Source organism: Emydura macquarii, unplaced genomic scaffold (assembly GCF_026122565.2).
Source record: "Emydura macquarii macquarii isolate MOO-44397 ecotype Brisbane River unplaced genomic scaffold, CSIRO-AGI_Emac_v2 contig_1876, whole genome shotgun sequence".
NCBI lineage: Eukaryota > Metazoa > Chordata > Testudines > Chelidae > Emydura > Emydura macquarii.
In genome coordinates, this window is record NW_027132013.1 from 1,899,788 (window position 1) to 1,916,501 (window position 16,714).

Below are 16,714 nucleotides of genomic sequence, written 5' to 3' on the forward strand. Positions count from 1 at the left end.
TGCAGGAGCAGAATCAAGTCCCAAGTGTCCCACATCCTATTCTGCCAGGTGGTACTTGAAGAGCCACTTTCTCTGCCTGAGCTCAGGAACACTCCACACTCAATCATATGGATTAGGGAGTGCTGAGCAAATGCATCTGGTGGTGTAGGAGTCACAGGGAGGAAAAGGAGGATCTGGTGCCAACAAGCCTACCCCCAGCTGGGAGGAAGAAGGGGACAAGGAAGTTTTCAAAAGGCTCTTTGATGCCACTTCCCTCACCCATAGCAAGGAGGAAGCAGGGGAAGAATTGTGCCTGAATCACAATGCCTCTAAGACTACGTCTACACTACATACCACTGGCAGCGGGGTGTAGCCTACACGCCACAATGAAAAACATACCACATTCACACTGTGGTGTGTAGCTACACACGTCAGTGGAAAGCACTGGTGGGGGGAGGCAATGGGAAAAAGCTTTAGCAGCTCCCCACTGCCAGAGCCTTTCACTGCTGACACAGTTGTTCCAGCAGCAGGGAGCTGGCACTGCCTTGCTTTGCTGCCAGAGTCCTTCCCTGTGGTGGGTAAAGGCTCCAGCTGCGAGGAGGCAGCAGGACATTACCCTGGTAAAAATAGCAGGATAGACAGGAAGGCAGGGCTTGGCTGAATAGAGAGCCGCACAGGGTAATGTACTTACACATACCCTTCAGGTGTGTCTGAACTCTACCCACCTAAGCCGTGTTTCACCAGCTACACTGCTATTTATGTCCTTCTAGGGGGACCACGCGTATATGTACGCTACAAACTGCCGAAAGAAGGGTGCGTTGTACTTGCATCCCAAGGGTATGTCTACACTGCAATTAGACACCCAGGGCTGGCCTGTCCCAGCTGACTTGGGCTCTGGCTATGAGGCTGTTTAACTGTGTTGTAGACATTCAGGCTGGGGCTGCAGCCTGAGCTCTGGGACCCTCCCACCTCGCGGGGTCCTACAGCTCCTGCGCTGAAACATCCAAAACACAATTAAAGAGCCCCTTAGTCCGAGCCCTGCAAGCCCAAGTCAAATGGCTGTAGACATAACCTAAGGGTTACTCCTGGAGTGGTGCAGCTTCTGAACGACACCTTGCTCAGGGCTGCATCTGAAGTAACAATCTAGCCCAACGGGACCACTCATTGAGTAAGATGCAGCTCAGCATGTGTAAAGAACCTGGCTCTTTGAAAATATTGATAAAGAAAACTGCAACATTTGTTACAGTAGAACCTCAAAGATACGAACACCTCAAGAATGGAGGTTGTTCGTGACTCTGAAACGTTCGTAACTCTGAACAAAACATTATGGTACAGCACCCTGCAGTCAGTGTCTCCCAGCAGATCTCTGCAAAGGTAGCCCTGGCAGCAATGCCTGGTTTGCAAGCAGCTCCCTGCCCTATTCCTGTTTCTTGCCTTTGGGCTGAACTGGGTGGGCCTGCCCTACACCTTTGGCGCTACAAGTCCCAGCCCACAGCCACCTCTCCCCAGGCTTGCTCTGCTCTGTGCACTGCTTGCCATGCTTCGGAGGCAGCATGTGGCAGGGAGTTGGTGCCAGCCTGCTGCCAGCGCTCCTCCCTCCCCTGCCTCTTGCACTTCCAGATGTGCTGGCAGGATCCAGGAGTGCAGCCATGGGCAAAGCTTGGGCCGCATCCTTGCACAGGCTGTAGCCCTTTAAAACTTCTCCAGGGCACAGCTGACTCCCACTCCAGCTCCAGGCCAGGCGTTGGCTGTAACCTTCAGTTCCTCCTAGCAGCATGAGCTGATCTGGCTGCAGCAGCTTTCTTTCCCGCTCAGAAGTGGGGCACAGGGTGTGTGTGAGTGAGAGAGAGTGAACAGCTTCCCCCGCCAAGTGGGGTGGGGTAAAACAGAGCCGTTGGCTTACAGGAACAGTGCAGACCCCGAACTGTTTTTACTCTGCACAGTATTTGCTTTCTTTTTTTTCCCCCCCTCCGCTGCTGCCTGATTGCTTATAGTACTTCCGGTTTCACATGGTGTTCGGTCTGTCCCTAACTCTGGTGTTTGTATCTTCGAGGTTCTACTGTATTTGTTTGGTTTTTTTAATTTCAAAATTAAACCTGTAGACATTAGAATGTAGACATTGTGTGTTTGTATGTGCAGGGGGAGGATGTGACAGAGTTTAAGAAAAAAGTAAAACATTTATAGCATGAAAGCCCCATTTTTCTGCTAAAAGGCAGGAAGTAAGAAGTTAGGGAAGGAACAAACTAATTCAGCAGGCAAATAATTGGGAAAGGTCCTGGATCTAGACCACCGATTTTAAATATGTGTCAATACAAGATTTTTAAATGATTCTAATGATTTTAAATGTTTGTTTTAATATACTGTAGCTTTTATTCATTTTGTTAAGTGGCTTCAAATGAGGATACTAAGAAATGGCATCTCTGAAATGGCGTGTCTCTAATCTATGTCCATTTTCCCTGCTTCTTTAGTGAAGCACTGAGATTAGATTAGTCAACCAGGCCATGCTTTATCTGACTCTTTCTGCAACCTTACCTCCACACTAAATCTCACCAATACTCTGGGGGAGTGGCCTTGTATATTCAGGGATACTCCTGAGGTAGATATTATCACCCTATTTAACAAAGGAAAAACTTTGGCAGTGAAATTAAGTGACTTGGAAAAGGCTACAAAGAGAACAGTATCAGAGCTAGGTTTAGAACTCAGGAGTTCCTGGCTCCCAGTTCCCGTCTTTCAATCTCTCTCTTTTCCTGTTTACCCAATCCCATTCCCCCCCCCAACAAACACACACAATCCCAACCCTCTCTCCCCACCCATCCCCACCCACACACACTCTCTCAAACATGGAGCCAATTCTCCTCTCACAAATATGGGTGTAAAACTAGCGTAACTCCAGTAACTTTAGATGAGTTACTCCTGATTTATGCCAGTGTCAATGAGATCAGAATTAGACCTATGGTGTTCTGAAACAAACTGTAACAGAAGGGGGGTTAATACATTTATGAACCACTATAATACAGTTATTAGTTTCTGTATCTGACGTTTTCCAGGGAAAACCATTTGATGTCCATGAATAACTGACTTTGCTTTTCTGCTTTTATTAAAAGATGTGTAAAAACTTCATGAAGCCAGATAGCCAACTGGGAGAGAGAAAAACCACTTGTTCATTTGCTAGCACAAGTACAACGGAATTTTGTTTATAGTGAACTCAGATACAGTAAAATCCTATTTATAATGGAGCAGAAAAAAGTCCCTAACTTTTTCAGTGTATTACAATGTACAAAGTTAATGCAAGTGAATGGTTGAAAATAAAATTGTTCTGTAAAGGAAAAAAAATTTACTTTAACATAAGAAAATTCCACTCATTTAGGATTATCTGTTCCTTTGTTACAACCAGCTTGCCAAATTTTTTTACTACTAAAACCAACTACTTATATTGGTAAAAGAACTGGGCTCTGTTCCAGGAGTGTGTATTAAAATGTTCTGTTCCCTAAAAAAGCAGATACACTAGTGTGAAGGGAAAGGTTAATTCAAAAGAGCATAGACCTTCCGCTGATGAAAAGTTGAGTGAGGTTTATGATAAATTTATTAATTCCCCTGTGTTCCTTTGTGGGGGAGATGTTTTCTTTCCTCAACAACCTACATTAACTAAACTGACAATAAATGAAATGTATTCAAAACCAAAACATAGCCTAGGCTAAATAATCATTTCTCTCCTCATTTCAAAGACAAAATGTTGGCCTGAAGTCCATTTTATTCCTAATGTTTCTGTTAAAAAGATGTTGGTGGTCTAGTACCAATGCCAATATACACTGTAGTATGGGTAAATCAGATTTCAGCTGCTCCTGTAAAGTCTTAACTGCATCTGCAAACCTATCCATTTGTGATGAGAAAAGAACGTCTAGAATCTTATGCTTTAAATCACGAACTGAAATCACATTATAATTAGGGCTAGAGAAAATATATGCAATTTCTTATTATTTGTCAAACTAAGACTAAACAAGTGTGTTCTCATTTGTTTCAACTGAAAACAGTCTTAAATGCAGTCACTATAAGAAGCAAAAGCAACACTTGCACAGAAGATGTTTTCATAGTTCTCATTAAAAAGGTCAAAATCTTTACAGTATCTTTCCATAAAGCAAATAAAGGTGTCTCTCTTGATTTCACAGCTATGGAGGACAAACAAAATGTTCTCATGAAAAGACAAATCCTTAGTTCAGTGCATAGCTTAAGTAATCAGGCTACATTCTGTGTAACAGATGCAGAGAGGAGAGCAATCCACATTCAAAGTCTGGGGTAGGAAGTGGTAGTGGACCTAGCCATTGTTGCAGTCTCAGAGCTGCAGAAGGTTGATAAATTGGTCCATTCCCAGGATAGAAGGGTGATTGGTGCCTCATTCAGCCATCAAACCACCCTCCTTCAAGGCAGTACTGAAGGAGTACACCCCAGAAGGCTGCATACCAGATAGCCACCTCTAACTTATTAGTGATTTATCATGCTTCGCAAACAATGCTTAGGTTACTGGGGCTTACATATTTCCATCAAGAGTCTACTGTAAAACTGGAATTTTTCCACGAGCCTAAGTAATGAGAACATGTACAGAAGAATCTGCTTAATGAGGTAGCTCTGCACATGGCCTTTGTCAAAATTAACAAAATTTATGATTAACAAAGGTACCATTTCAATAGTAATGCTGCTGCCTATGGAACTAAAGAGCTGTGGTGAGCATACCGCCTGACTGGGCAAGCCCACTCGTACGGGAGGATGCACTATCTGCACTGGGATAATGACTGAGCCTATGCCAGCAGCAGGGTAACAACATCATTTTTTTTCTTTAAAAGCAGAGATTCCCAGAAAGGGAAATGCTCTGTGATCCATGGTGAAGTGTACAACAAACATTTCATTTCACTGAAAAGTAATATACTTCACTGAACGGGATAGAATTGCTTGCTCCCACTTTTACTCATTGAATTTCTATCAAGATGTTTGCCCTTTACAAGGGATTTAATTTACTGCACTATGAAACAAAAATCACATTTATTCTTTGAAATCTGGAGCATTATTTTCCCCACCAGGAGGTAAGCTCTATCTGGCAACTTCAGTTGCAGTTTTGGATGCTCAGCGCTTCTGAAAACCAGGTCCAAGATCTGTGGAAATGTCAGTCAGGAAACTTTCACATTTCTGCAAAGTCCTCTTTTGTTCACATTAAGCTGCAGTGTATGAAACAACAGTTCAGTTGTTTGTGGGTTTATTTCATTAAGACTCAGCAGTTTCTATGAGTTGGAAGGGGGGAGTGGGGGGGGGGGGGGGGGAAGGAAGCTGGAGCCCAGACAATACTTTTCTCCATTGTCTTGACATAACTGACTAAGACCCTTAAATTTCTTGTTGTTTTTGTTTAGTTACAGTAAAAGTCAAAAGACTCTTCACATGACTGGTTAAGAACAAGGCCAGAGGGACCTCTATCATCCGGATACAAGTTATGCCATTATGAAATAACATAACAAGTGGACTGCCTTTCAAAACCAGGGACAGTTTTTAATTTTAAACCTAAACAAATAACACCCCTCTTCATTGTTCTTAAAGATTTATCTCATTTGTAAAAATAAATCCAGAAGGCTTGGGGTGACAGAGCCATCAAAAGGTGTTCATGGGCTTCAGGCAAGGCAATGCAACCGCGTCCCCTCACTTGGATTAATATGCAGTGTTCCAATCTGGGCCCACTTTGACTACAAGTCAGAACTTTGATATAGAAATGGCAGGCACTAGGAAAAATTTAGATTGATAATACTGAGCAGTCAGTCATGGACATCAAACTAGACAATATTCGTCACTGAGTGGCTTCCTCGGCCAACCAGTGAAGTTGTGTAAGATGCAGAATTAACAATAAAGTGGTAGTAACATTAGTACACCTAGTCTTTCTCTCCTGTTCTCTGGCTGGGGCACACAAAGTTTCGTCTCCTGAGGACTAAAATGGTTTAATTTAACTGATGTCATTGGGCTCAACACAGAAGTATTTAGATGAGACGTAATGGTCAGCGAAAGGCAGGAGATTAGACTAGATGATCTGATGGTCATGTCTGGCCTAAACTCTCTCCAAATGTAAGACATCAGCACATTAAAAAAGACTGAATTTACATTTTAAGTGAATGAGTCGATCTGAAATTTGTATCTGTACAAATACTAGCACTTTGCTAATGTTTGTGTGCACACCAGTGCCTGCGCACAAACACAAACTCTGCTAATCCTGGCTCCCAAAAATGGCCAGTGTCCACAGGTGTGGTCTTTTCTGCTGCAACTGCTGTGGTTCTATTTGTAGCTCCTCTTATAGGCCAGGATTCCTTCCATTTCTACTTTCTAACCAATGAGACTGCCTTTGCCTCCATGATTGGTTTACACAAGGTCTGCTAGATGGAGTGGAGAAAGAAGTCTGCGAGCACAGAAGAGTTTCAGCATGGAAGTCTTCATATTCTTTCTATTACTTCTCCACATAAAGGTCCAAATTGTGGCTCAAAGCCACAGTCTGCACTGGAGGGAAGGATGGAGTGTACTGTGAGAAACAGCTCTGAAGAAGAATTTTGTTGAGTCAGCCAGATTTTCTGCTGGTGAGAAGACAACGATGGCAGAGAGTGCAGCGTGCACTCTGCTCTACCCGTGCAGTTTTACAAGCTGATGTGAAGAAAGGGTGGGCCTATGGCTTCATTCTCATCCTGCCCCTGATACCAGCAGGCACAAAATATGCATATTTCAGCTACACTATACAGGAATTGAATGGGGGAGAAGACAGTTATATAGGTTCACCAAAGAGGCCAAAGACTGAATGGACCCTGCAGACTGAACTACCCTCTTGGCTTGAAGATGTCCCTTACAGGTGAGGGTGTAGATACAGTGGCATTTGTGCAGCAGTGGTAGAAGCTAGCATTACTTCTGTGTCCATCCTGTGGTTGAATAGTGGATTTCAGTTTCCATGGCTGTCCATCTTTAAATTAAAAACTGGAAATGTGTAATAATTGTAGCATTAACTGAACAACGAGGAAATTCAGGGCCAGATCCTCAGCTGGTATAAATCAGCATGGTTCCATTGTCTTCAAGGTTCCCAAGGTTAGGTTTAAGCTTCACTCTTGGGTTTGGATTTTTTATCCTGCTGAACTGTGCAAATTAAGTACACCAACTAAATTTTCTGGCTTTTGCAGGTTGTTTCAAAACTTTATTTAAATATAGTTTTATTTTGCTTTTATTAATATTCCTAAAGTTTACACCAACTATGGCAAAGTTTCTCAGTCTTGTATAAATCTATTTCAGTTGTTATTGAAACTTCAGACTCTTTCTGTTTAGGTAAAAGATCTGGGCATATTTTGAAATGCCAAATTAAGCCAGTTAAACAGTTTAAGATTAAACACGGACATGATTTACTACATACTTGTATCTGGTCCTGTAACTGTATTGTACTGCTGGATTCACTCTGCAATGTCTTTAAGCTTCCCTATGGGCATATACCCAATGTAAACATGCAGTCAAGATTAACGGAGATGGGCCAATTATTCTCTAAAAATATGTTTGATAAATGAGAAATAAATATTGGGATAGTGGCTAGTAAAAACTATGTAATGTGGATTTATTAAAGTGCAACAAAAATCGTAACAATTAAAATTATATCAAGAAATAATTAAAAGAAGAATTCACAATGAAATGTTGCGGAGTACGATTCTAGCCTAATCAAGAAATTTGAAACTTAATTTGAGAATTAGATATGTATACATTTCCATTTCTGATCTGGGAATATATGCTGCAAAATTGTGGTGATTTTATCAAAATCTTGCAACCAAATTCTTACTATTTCTCCCAGAGAAATTTTACACTTTGTGCAGACCAAAATGGCAGTGCCATGCATGTTCTCGGTAAAGGATATAGAAGTGTACAGCAATTTGCACATTTTTGGAGACCCACTATTGCTGTGTAATTGAGACTCTTATGTACATAAAGCCATTTCTGAACAACTTTCAAACACTGCTGAATCAGCTAGAAACTAAACCAACCCAATCTATTCTGTTCCTTTTTCTAATGAGAACGCAGGCTTATAGACAAAGACACAAGAATGTGAACCACTGCTGCTGTTAAAATGCTGCACACCTGTAATGGTGATCCTTAAGACACTAAGGAGTATGTTTGCCAAGAGAAGTGTAAGTACTTCAGCTGTTTGAGTGTAATTACCAATGGAATTCACACTACTAATTCTACACCAACTACCCTGAAAAATTCTCTGAAATTTGCCCCTAAAATTACAGAAGTAAATTATATTTAAAACCAACCCCTGCAACATTCATTAGTAACTGTTTGTACCACACAAACTCATATGAACCAAATTCTATGGACCTTATAATGCAGCCCTCACACAGCCCCCCCACTTAACTCAATGGGAGTTTTGTCTGAGGAATGACAAAGTAAAAACTGAGAGATAGATCATCACTAAGGTTAAGATTCTATCACAGGTATTTTTAGTAAAACTCAGGGACAGGTCGTGGGAAATAAACAAAAATTCACAGAAGCCGCAACCTGTTCGACTTTTACTAAAAATATCTAGGGGAGGGGGGACAACAGAGCTGCAGGGGCTTGCAGTTGCTCCAGTGGGCTGGCTGGCCTCATCAGCTGTTTGACAGGAGCCCTGGGGCTGACAGCTGCTCCAGCCCTGCCCCAGAAGAAACAGAGGTCCCGGAAAGTCAGGGAATCCATGATCAAATCGTATCCTTAATCATGACTAGCATCCAGGCAGGGTATAATGGCTATCCTTGCAACACGGCTGAATAAGACCTCAATGGATCTTGGGTCACAATGCAGGGTGAAGGAGGACAGGGGCCGTGCGAGAAGGTTGAGGGGATATGGAGAGTAGATGAAGCTCCATCCCCACTCGCATGCATTGGCCCAGGCAGGTAGCTGGATGCAAGATAGAGAGAAAGTTACAACTGGTAAAGGGCTGACACAGAATGCTCCCTCTCCTCTGTGTAAAAGAGGCACTCCAGAAAAACTGGGGTACAGTTCCTTTCTAGAGCCTCTCCAGGGATATACACACTGCCCTTTACTCCGGGCTGAGTCTAAAAACTCAATTTAGTTTTGGGTAATGATCACAGGATATGGCCCTGTGCCTTTAAACAAATGCCAGTAACTGCATGAACCCAAGCAAATTCTATGATATATATGTAAAGGATCAAACAAGTATTTGGTGTATCTGTACGGTTTCATTGAAGAAACACAAGGGATGAATTTGTACTGCAGATTTTACACCTCTTTTACTTAAATTAAAAAATATCACAGGCTACCCAGAAGAAATCGACAGGATCAGACAAACCGATCATTCAAACCAGAACACATACACACACAAACATATTTTTGTTCAAGACATGTTGGTCCTATTGTACTGAAGATCAAACTAGACATAATAAACATATCAAATGCTTTCAACATAAGTTATAGTACAGAAAACAGGTGAGGATTATTCACGACTTCTGCTTTCTGTTAATACACACAGCATGACTGAAGAAAAATGCCAGTAATATGCATTTGTACCACTAAAATTATGGATTTGTCAAGAACAGTCACATAAACTCCTTTGATCAGCAATTTGATTTGAAGAGCTAGGTCATTAGTCAGAACAACTTTCAAACCAAGTGTGAAAGAAATACAAACAATGATTCTAAAATAGTCTTTTCTTTTCTTTTGTTTTAAAAAAGAAGGTAGGTTTTTGGTGTGTTTCCATGTGCAACCAATTATTTATTTTTAAAGCATTTTTGTATTAAACAGTATACATGTGGCTTAAGATTTTTTGCATTAGTGCATTTTTTTATTTTAAACAATAATATCAGCTTCCAATATAAATTTAACCTCTATGGTTTAACCTGGGACACAGCTTCTTTGTGAAGTTATTAACTATACTGAATTAAGCAGAATTACATTTGTGGATTGTCAGCACAGTACTTTTGGCTGTACTCATTCCAATGTATAAAAATCATGCAAATTGTTAGCACATGGCTTGGATTCAACACTCCAAAAAATGTATTTTAAACAGTGAAACAGCTAAATTTTATGAAGCTCCAAACATGGAGATATTCCCATTTTATTGCAGCTAAACATATTCATTACAAAGCTGAAACAGAAAAGTATAGCCAATTTACAATTTAGTTTTAAACCTCATGTACTTATGCTTTTCTTTTAAAAATTCTACCCACAATCTCAGTGGTGTTAGCATTAATCAGCATGTGCAAAAGAGTGCTAGTTCAACCTCTCCCAGTAAACATTAGATTCATCTGAAATTGACAAAGAAAGAAAAAGCTCACAAACTTGTCAAAAATTTAAACAGCAAACACTCATGAACATGTATGCTGGATTTGAGAAAAATATACTTTAACTTACTGCTATTTATTTGTTGCATGAACCAAATGTTTCATTCTATAAAAGTTCTTTCCAGCTTTCTGCTCCACACACTGTGTTTATTGATAATGGGGATGATCTTTCCATCTCAAGATTCTCCATTTAATTTTCAGCCTCAGATGAACTGTTAGTCTTTCTCATGTTCCCTAGGTTATAGAGACTTTCCCACTCCACTTCTCCCCCACACCTTCACTCAGTTGCCTCACAGAGTTGGACTGCATGCTACTGAATTTGGCACAGTTAAAAATCAATTTCAGTGATGATCTGGCAGTTTGTGCAAAAAGGGTCACTGACTTTTCATGATCAATTAAAGTATATCAGAGTCCTCATTTGGAAATCACAGTAACATACTGTTTGTAAGGGTCATTGGTTGAGGTATCAGGCTTTACAATTTCACATTTCTATATCAATTTAATAACCTATTTATTTACCTATTTATAACCATAAATTAAGCTCATTGATTTAGCAGAAGAATATTTTGGGGATTGTGAATTGCAACAAATGTAAATTACCTTGAACCACTTGTACAAATGAACTCTCCTAAAAATCACATTCTTGAAAACCTTGAAACTACTCAGTGTAGATGAGCCAAACAAGTTCATCAGTTTGGTAAATGCAATGATCTCAAAATGCAAACATCTGTTTAAGAGCTGTAAAACCAACAAACATTGGAATGACTTTTGTGACAGAACAGGACAGAATTTTAGGGGTGATTTTTGTTTATTTTTCTTTAAAAAGAAGAGGCCACATTGTGCTGCTGTGAATAGCTTCCCTCTGTTACACTGACTAGGTCCAGAGGTAGTTTCTGAACATCAGAATAATTGACAAATGACCCTGATGAGCCTCTAAAAATTTTGGTTTACTCAGGACAAAGGTGATGATAGAACATTTTCTGCATTACTTTAAACTAACAAAACAAAAAGTCTACAAATATATGTTATATAGAGCATGCTGCACTTAAAGGACCAAATCCAGAGGTCCTGCTTTGATTTTAACTTTATCCAAACTCAGCCAAACTACCACTTTCAGCTATTCTGTTTGCCTGAGAAATTACCAAAATGATCAAAAACACTGAGCAGGACTTCCAGATTAGGTCTAAAGAGATTAATTTAGCAATATCTGCTTGCTGATACATATTCTTTTTCTCTTCTTGTTTTTATGCTTGTTTCTTTAATATGGAACAGCCGTAGCAATGTGGCAAATTGATATTAATTAAGGAAGATAAATTTAGTTTATTTAAACTTTTTTTAAGCAGGAAAGTAGTAATTTTAATTATTTAATGAATTTAAGCAGGAAAGTAATAATAATAATTTTGTAAGGGCTCAGAAAGCTGGCCACATACCATACGGGTTTGGTCATTAACATGACCAGCAGTAAAACATTTACACTACATTTCTCTGCCCTGAATTTCATCTGATAAAAAAAAAAAAGCAGTGGTGGGTGTGATTTTTTTTAAAAGTCTTTCATATTACTTATGGTTTAACAGAGTTATATTCATTGATATAATTTAATCTCAACTATTAAAGTTTAAAAGAAAAAGTACAACTTTTTTTCTCAGGAAGGGAGGGCAAGGGGCTGAATCCTTGAATAGGCTGACCGTATATCCTACTTTCAGTAGCTCTGTCTTACTTTTCAGCCAGCCAGTCTACTTTTTTACCTGCCCTCAGTCAAGCTGGCCAAATGTCAGATTTGAATCTGCCATCCTAGCTCTCTTGTGTTGGGAAACTGTGCTGAGTGCTGCTACCCATACAAGAAGGAAAAATCCTTCAATGTGACATAATCCTGGACAGAAGGTTAATATACATGGGGAGAATAAATACATAAATAAATACATTTAATTTACTTCCTAAAATTCATCTATGTTGTGCTTTGTGGGTCTCTCAGGACATACTTTTCACAACACGTTTTATTGCAGTATTACTTGCCTTACATGGTCAAGTCACATAAACCACCACGGGAAATTATATCTTGCTTTTTGGTTTTATTATTTATTATTATGAGTTTGCTGCGTATGGACAAAGTGCTTGAGGTAGTACAGAACATAAAGCAGATAAGGTGCCTTCCACCAGTGGCTTGCAATCTTAGAAGATAAAATATCTGGTGATTCTGCACTTGCTATTAAAATAGACCTTTTAGAATCCAAGAGTTACTGTAAGTATTCATGCCAACAAATGTTTTATGCTTAAGTTGTATGCATCTATAAAAGATGGCTTAGTCCTACATTTTCATAGATAACAAAGTTTTTAAGGGCGAAAGAGATCATTATGATTATCTAGTCTGATCTCCTGCATAACAGAAACCATAAAACTTTAGTAATTTTTGCATCAAGCATCATTTGAACTATAGTATATCTTCTAGAAAGATACCCAGGTTTTGATTTAGAACTTGAATAAAGACTCTACCATGCCCTTATGTAAAACACCCTATTGTTAAAAACGTGCACCTTATTTTTATGTAAATTTGTCTAGTTTTATTAGACCATCATTAAAAAAAATTCATTAAAGACATTTCTTTAAAATACTACATATTGTTATGCCTTTTCTGATAGTTTAAATAGCCCTCTACTATCAAAAATTTCTTCACCATGTAGGTACTTGTAGACTGTGATCAATCACCTTTTAACCTTCTCTTGGAAAAATTAAATAGATAAAACTTCTTAAATCTCTCACTGTAAAGACACCTTTTCCAGACCATTAATTTTTCCTGTAGCTTTTTTCTGAACCCTTTTTCAGTTTATCAATATTTCTTTTTATTAACTAGTTTGGCTTCAAATTTAGAATTTTCTGTTGTTGAGACTACAGGCCAATTGGGTAAAAAATTCTTTAAAAGAAGCCAGATTTTCCATGCAACAGAATTTTCTCCTTTTTTGTGCCTATATCATTGTAATTCAGGGGTTACCTGGTAAATAAATTGTGGAAAATAAAAACCTCTGGTGCTTTGCCCGTTGCTGATGTCTAATTCAATTATGCAGAATTATACAAACACACTATACAGTCATTCATTGGATTTCATGCCCCCTGTATTCTGTGCCACAAACTCTCTTCTTCTTAATAATAGAAGTATGAATAAAGATGTGTGTTTTCCATTTTGGAGACCTTAGCTATCAAGTCAAGAATGCGTTTAGCCTCTGAAATTTGGCTCAAAGGCAATACATCTCTGCCCATTTACCTGTACCTGCTAATAACTAGGTATGTGCAAATAATGTGCATAGCAAACAAGCATATTGTGGGAATTATTTGATTAGTAGACTGAAGGTCACTTTTCCTTGTTGTGTTTTTGCTTGATTACCGTATCAGTCCATTTTACATACAACACAGACAAGGCTGATGAAATACAGGCACAGAAATCTGCATTTCTAAAGATCCAGAAATTGTACAATGTATTTTAAAATGTTCCGTTGTTCTCTTCATACTTAACTATTTTATTTCTTTTCTTTTTTTAAAGGAGAGACTGTTTAGAGGTTTTTAAAGTGTCGTAATTTCACTTCTGTCATAATCTAACGCTATAAAGATGGGCAAGATCCTGATCCTCTCTTTTGCAGAAGCAAGGGTGAATTTAGTCCCTTATTGCTGCAAATTCTGGCTCCACAGGAGTCTGACCTATTCTGAAGTCCCCTTTGTATGAAATCTCTGTCTCTGTGTATCGTCTTCAGAGCAGCCTTTCAGGGACACCAGAGCAAATCAGGATGGGTCCTTAAGTGTGCATCCATTCCACCTTTCCATTTAAACAATAACTCAGAAAACTCCTAAACAGCAGATACTAACATTAGATATCTTTATATCAGCAGGTCCAGATAACACGACTCCAATAATTTTAAAAGAGCTGGCCAAGGAGCTCATTAGTTCATTAATGTTGATTTTCAATAACTCTTATAACACTGGGGGAGATCCAGAAGACTGGAAGAAAGCTAATGTTTTGCAAAATTTTAAGAAGGGTAAATAGGATGATCTGGCTAATTATAATACTGTCAGCCCAGCAAAGTAATGGAACAGTGGATATGGCACTTGATTACTAAAGAATTAAAGGATAGTAATATAATCAATGCCAATCAACATGTTTAAGGAAAATAGCTCTTCAAATTAACTTGATTTTTTTCCCCCCTGAGATTACAGGTTTATTTGATAAAAATCATACTGTAATTGATGGATGTAAAAGGCCAGAGTTGTTAGCCAGTGGTGATCTTCGGGTGGGTCTCCCCTCTGGCCTCCTCTATGTCTGAGATATGGAAGAAATCTACCCCTACCCCACTGTGCTGAATTGTGAGTCTTTGATTTTCTAATATCACCCCAGGGCAATGCATGGGCAGGGTCCATGGTCAGGAGGTCAGGGTTGTAAGAACGACTCAATAACTAGTGATGGGCTACTTCCCTCTAACGATCATTGGTGGACTCTACAGCTGCAGAGCTAAGCTGAAAATCTCTGGCCATCCTCATAAACTGCAACAGGGCCAGGACTGAGCATAGGTGTAATTACGGAAACGTGGATACACATTTAATCTGTATTGGATCTAGGAATGAATGCGTTTAGGAGATTGGGAAAAATGTTACAGATTTTCCTGAACACATAGAACTGTCCCTCCTAAATAGGAACACTTAGGGTTTTTTTTAAGTAATTTTTTTCTGAGCCCATTTATGATATCAAAATAATTTAGTCAGTTTCCTAAAAAATACTTTAAATATATGCCAAGAAACTGAGCATCTTTTAAAAAAATATGTTTTCCCCCAAGTGAAATACGCTGAATGGAAGCTATTTATTCTCTCCTTAGAAGAGGTACAACACAAGCAGTAAGAGCAAACACTTCCCCCACAAATATACTCAGTCACACCTGGGAGTAATCACTCATGCAGGTGAGATGGTAGTTTAGTCACCATGGTTCTTCAGTCTCTGGGCCTCTTTCATGAGATTCTTAACAGGGGTGCTAGGATTAACTGTGACACTGTTTGCAATTAAATGATGAATTAATTATGCTTTAATAATACTAGGAAGATATTAAACAGTAAGTATTATCATCATCATCATCTTTTTCTGATTTGGACACCTGTCCACTAGGAACTGAACAGTAATTGAGTTTCCTGCTTCACAGTCTGAAAAATATAAATCTTCTGTGGCCTTCAGAGTAGAGAGGTAAACTGTCTAGATTTTACTTTAATAACATTTATTTTTACTATCATTTTACCTTACATTTATATTGAAAGAAAAACTAACTGTAGGTTTTTCCCACAGACTTCTACTGCCCTCTGCAGGATTATTTTAATAAAAAGTCATATTTATAAAGAAAGCTGGAAAGGACCTACAAAAAAGGGGGTTAGCTCACTTAGAGTATTGCCCCAGACACCATGGAAGACAGCTGGAACACAAAGACAGAAAGGGAAACTACACAAAAATGAAGAAGTCAGTTAGACACAGTGCCAAAAGTGAAATCCCTGAAAGCTGCATGGAAACTTTTTAAAGACACCATAACGGAAGTTCAGTAAAAGGCTAAATTTAAACATAGTAAGAGGACCAAAAATGTGCCATCCTGGCTAAACAACAAAGAAAAAGTAGTCATTAGAAGCAAAAAGGCATCTTTTAAAAAGTGGAAGATAAATCCTATTGAGGAAAATAGAAAGGAGCATAAACTCTGGCAAGTGAAGTGAAAAATACAATTAGGAAGACCAAAAAAGAATTTGAATAACAGCTAGCCAAAGACTCAAAATAGCACAAAAAATGTTTAAGTATATTAGAAGCAGGAAGCCTGCTAAACAGCCAGTGGGGCCATTGGACACTCAAGATGCTAAAGGAGTACTCAAGAAAGATAAGGCTATTGCAGAGAAACTAAATGAATTTTTCCATTGGTCTTCACGGCTGAGGATGAGAGGGAGTTTCCCAAACCTGAACCATTCTTTTTAGGTGACAAAGCTGAGGAACTGTCCCAGACTAAGGTGTCATTAGAGGAGATTTTTGAACAAATTGATAAATTAAACAGTAATAAGTCACCAGGACCAGATGGTACTCACCCAAGAATGCTGAAGGAACTCATATGTGAAACTGCAGAACTACTAACTGTGGTATGTAACCTATCATTTAAATCAGCATCTGTGCTAGATGACTGGAGGATAGCTAATGTGACACTCCAGAGGCGATTCCAGCAATTACAGGCCAGTTAGCCTAACTTCAGTACCAGACAAATTGGTTGAAACTATACTAAAGAACAGAATTATCAGAAACATAGATGAATAAGATTTGTTGGGGAAGAGTCAACGTGGCTTTTGTAAAGGAAAATCATGACTCACCAATCTACTAGAATTCTTTGAGGGGGTCAACAAGCATGTGGACAAGA

General features: G+C 39.1%; 1 protein-coding gene across 9 annotated transcripts in view; it reads right to left on the reverse strand.

Moving 5' to 3' along the window:
- NAV2 (neuron navigator 2) overlaps positions 1 to 16,714 on the reverse strand; it is a 333,333-nt gene that overhangs the window by 145,942 nt on the left and 170,677 nt on the right. The window contains exon 1 of one of the 9 annotated variants that reach the window (XM_067558198.1): positions 10,378 to 10,450. The exons of the other annotated variants lie outside the window; for them this stretch is intronic. Coding sequence (XP_067414299.1) covers positions 10,378 to 10,396 — 19 coding nt within the window. The 5' untranslated portion in view covers positions 10,397 to 10,450. Of the gene's footprint in view, positions 1 to 10,377; positions 10,451 to 16,714 lie in introns of those variants that run through there. 9 annotated transcript variants of the gene reach the window in all.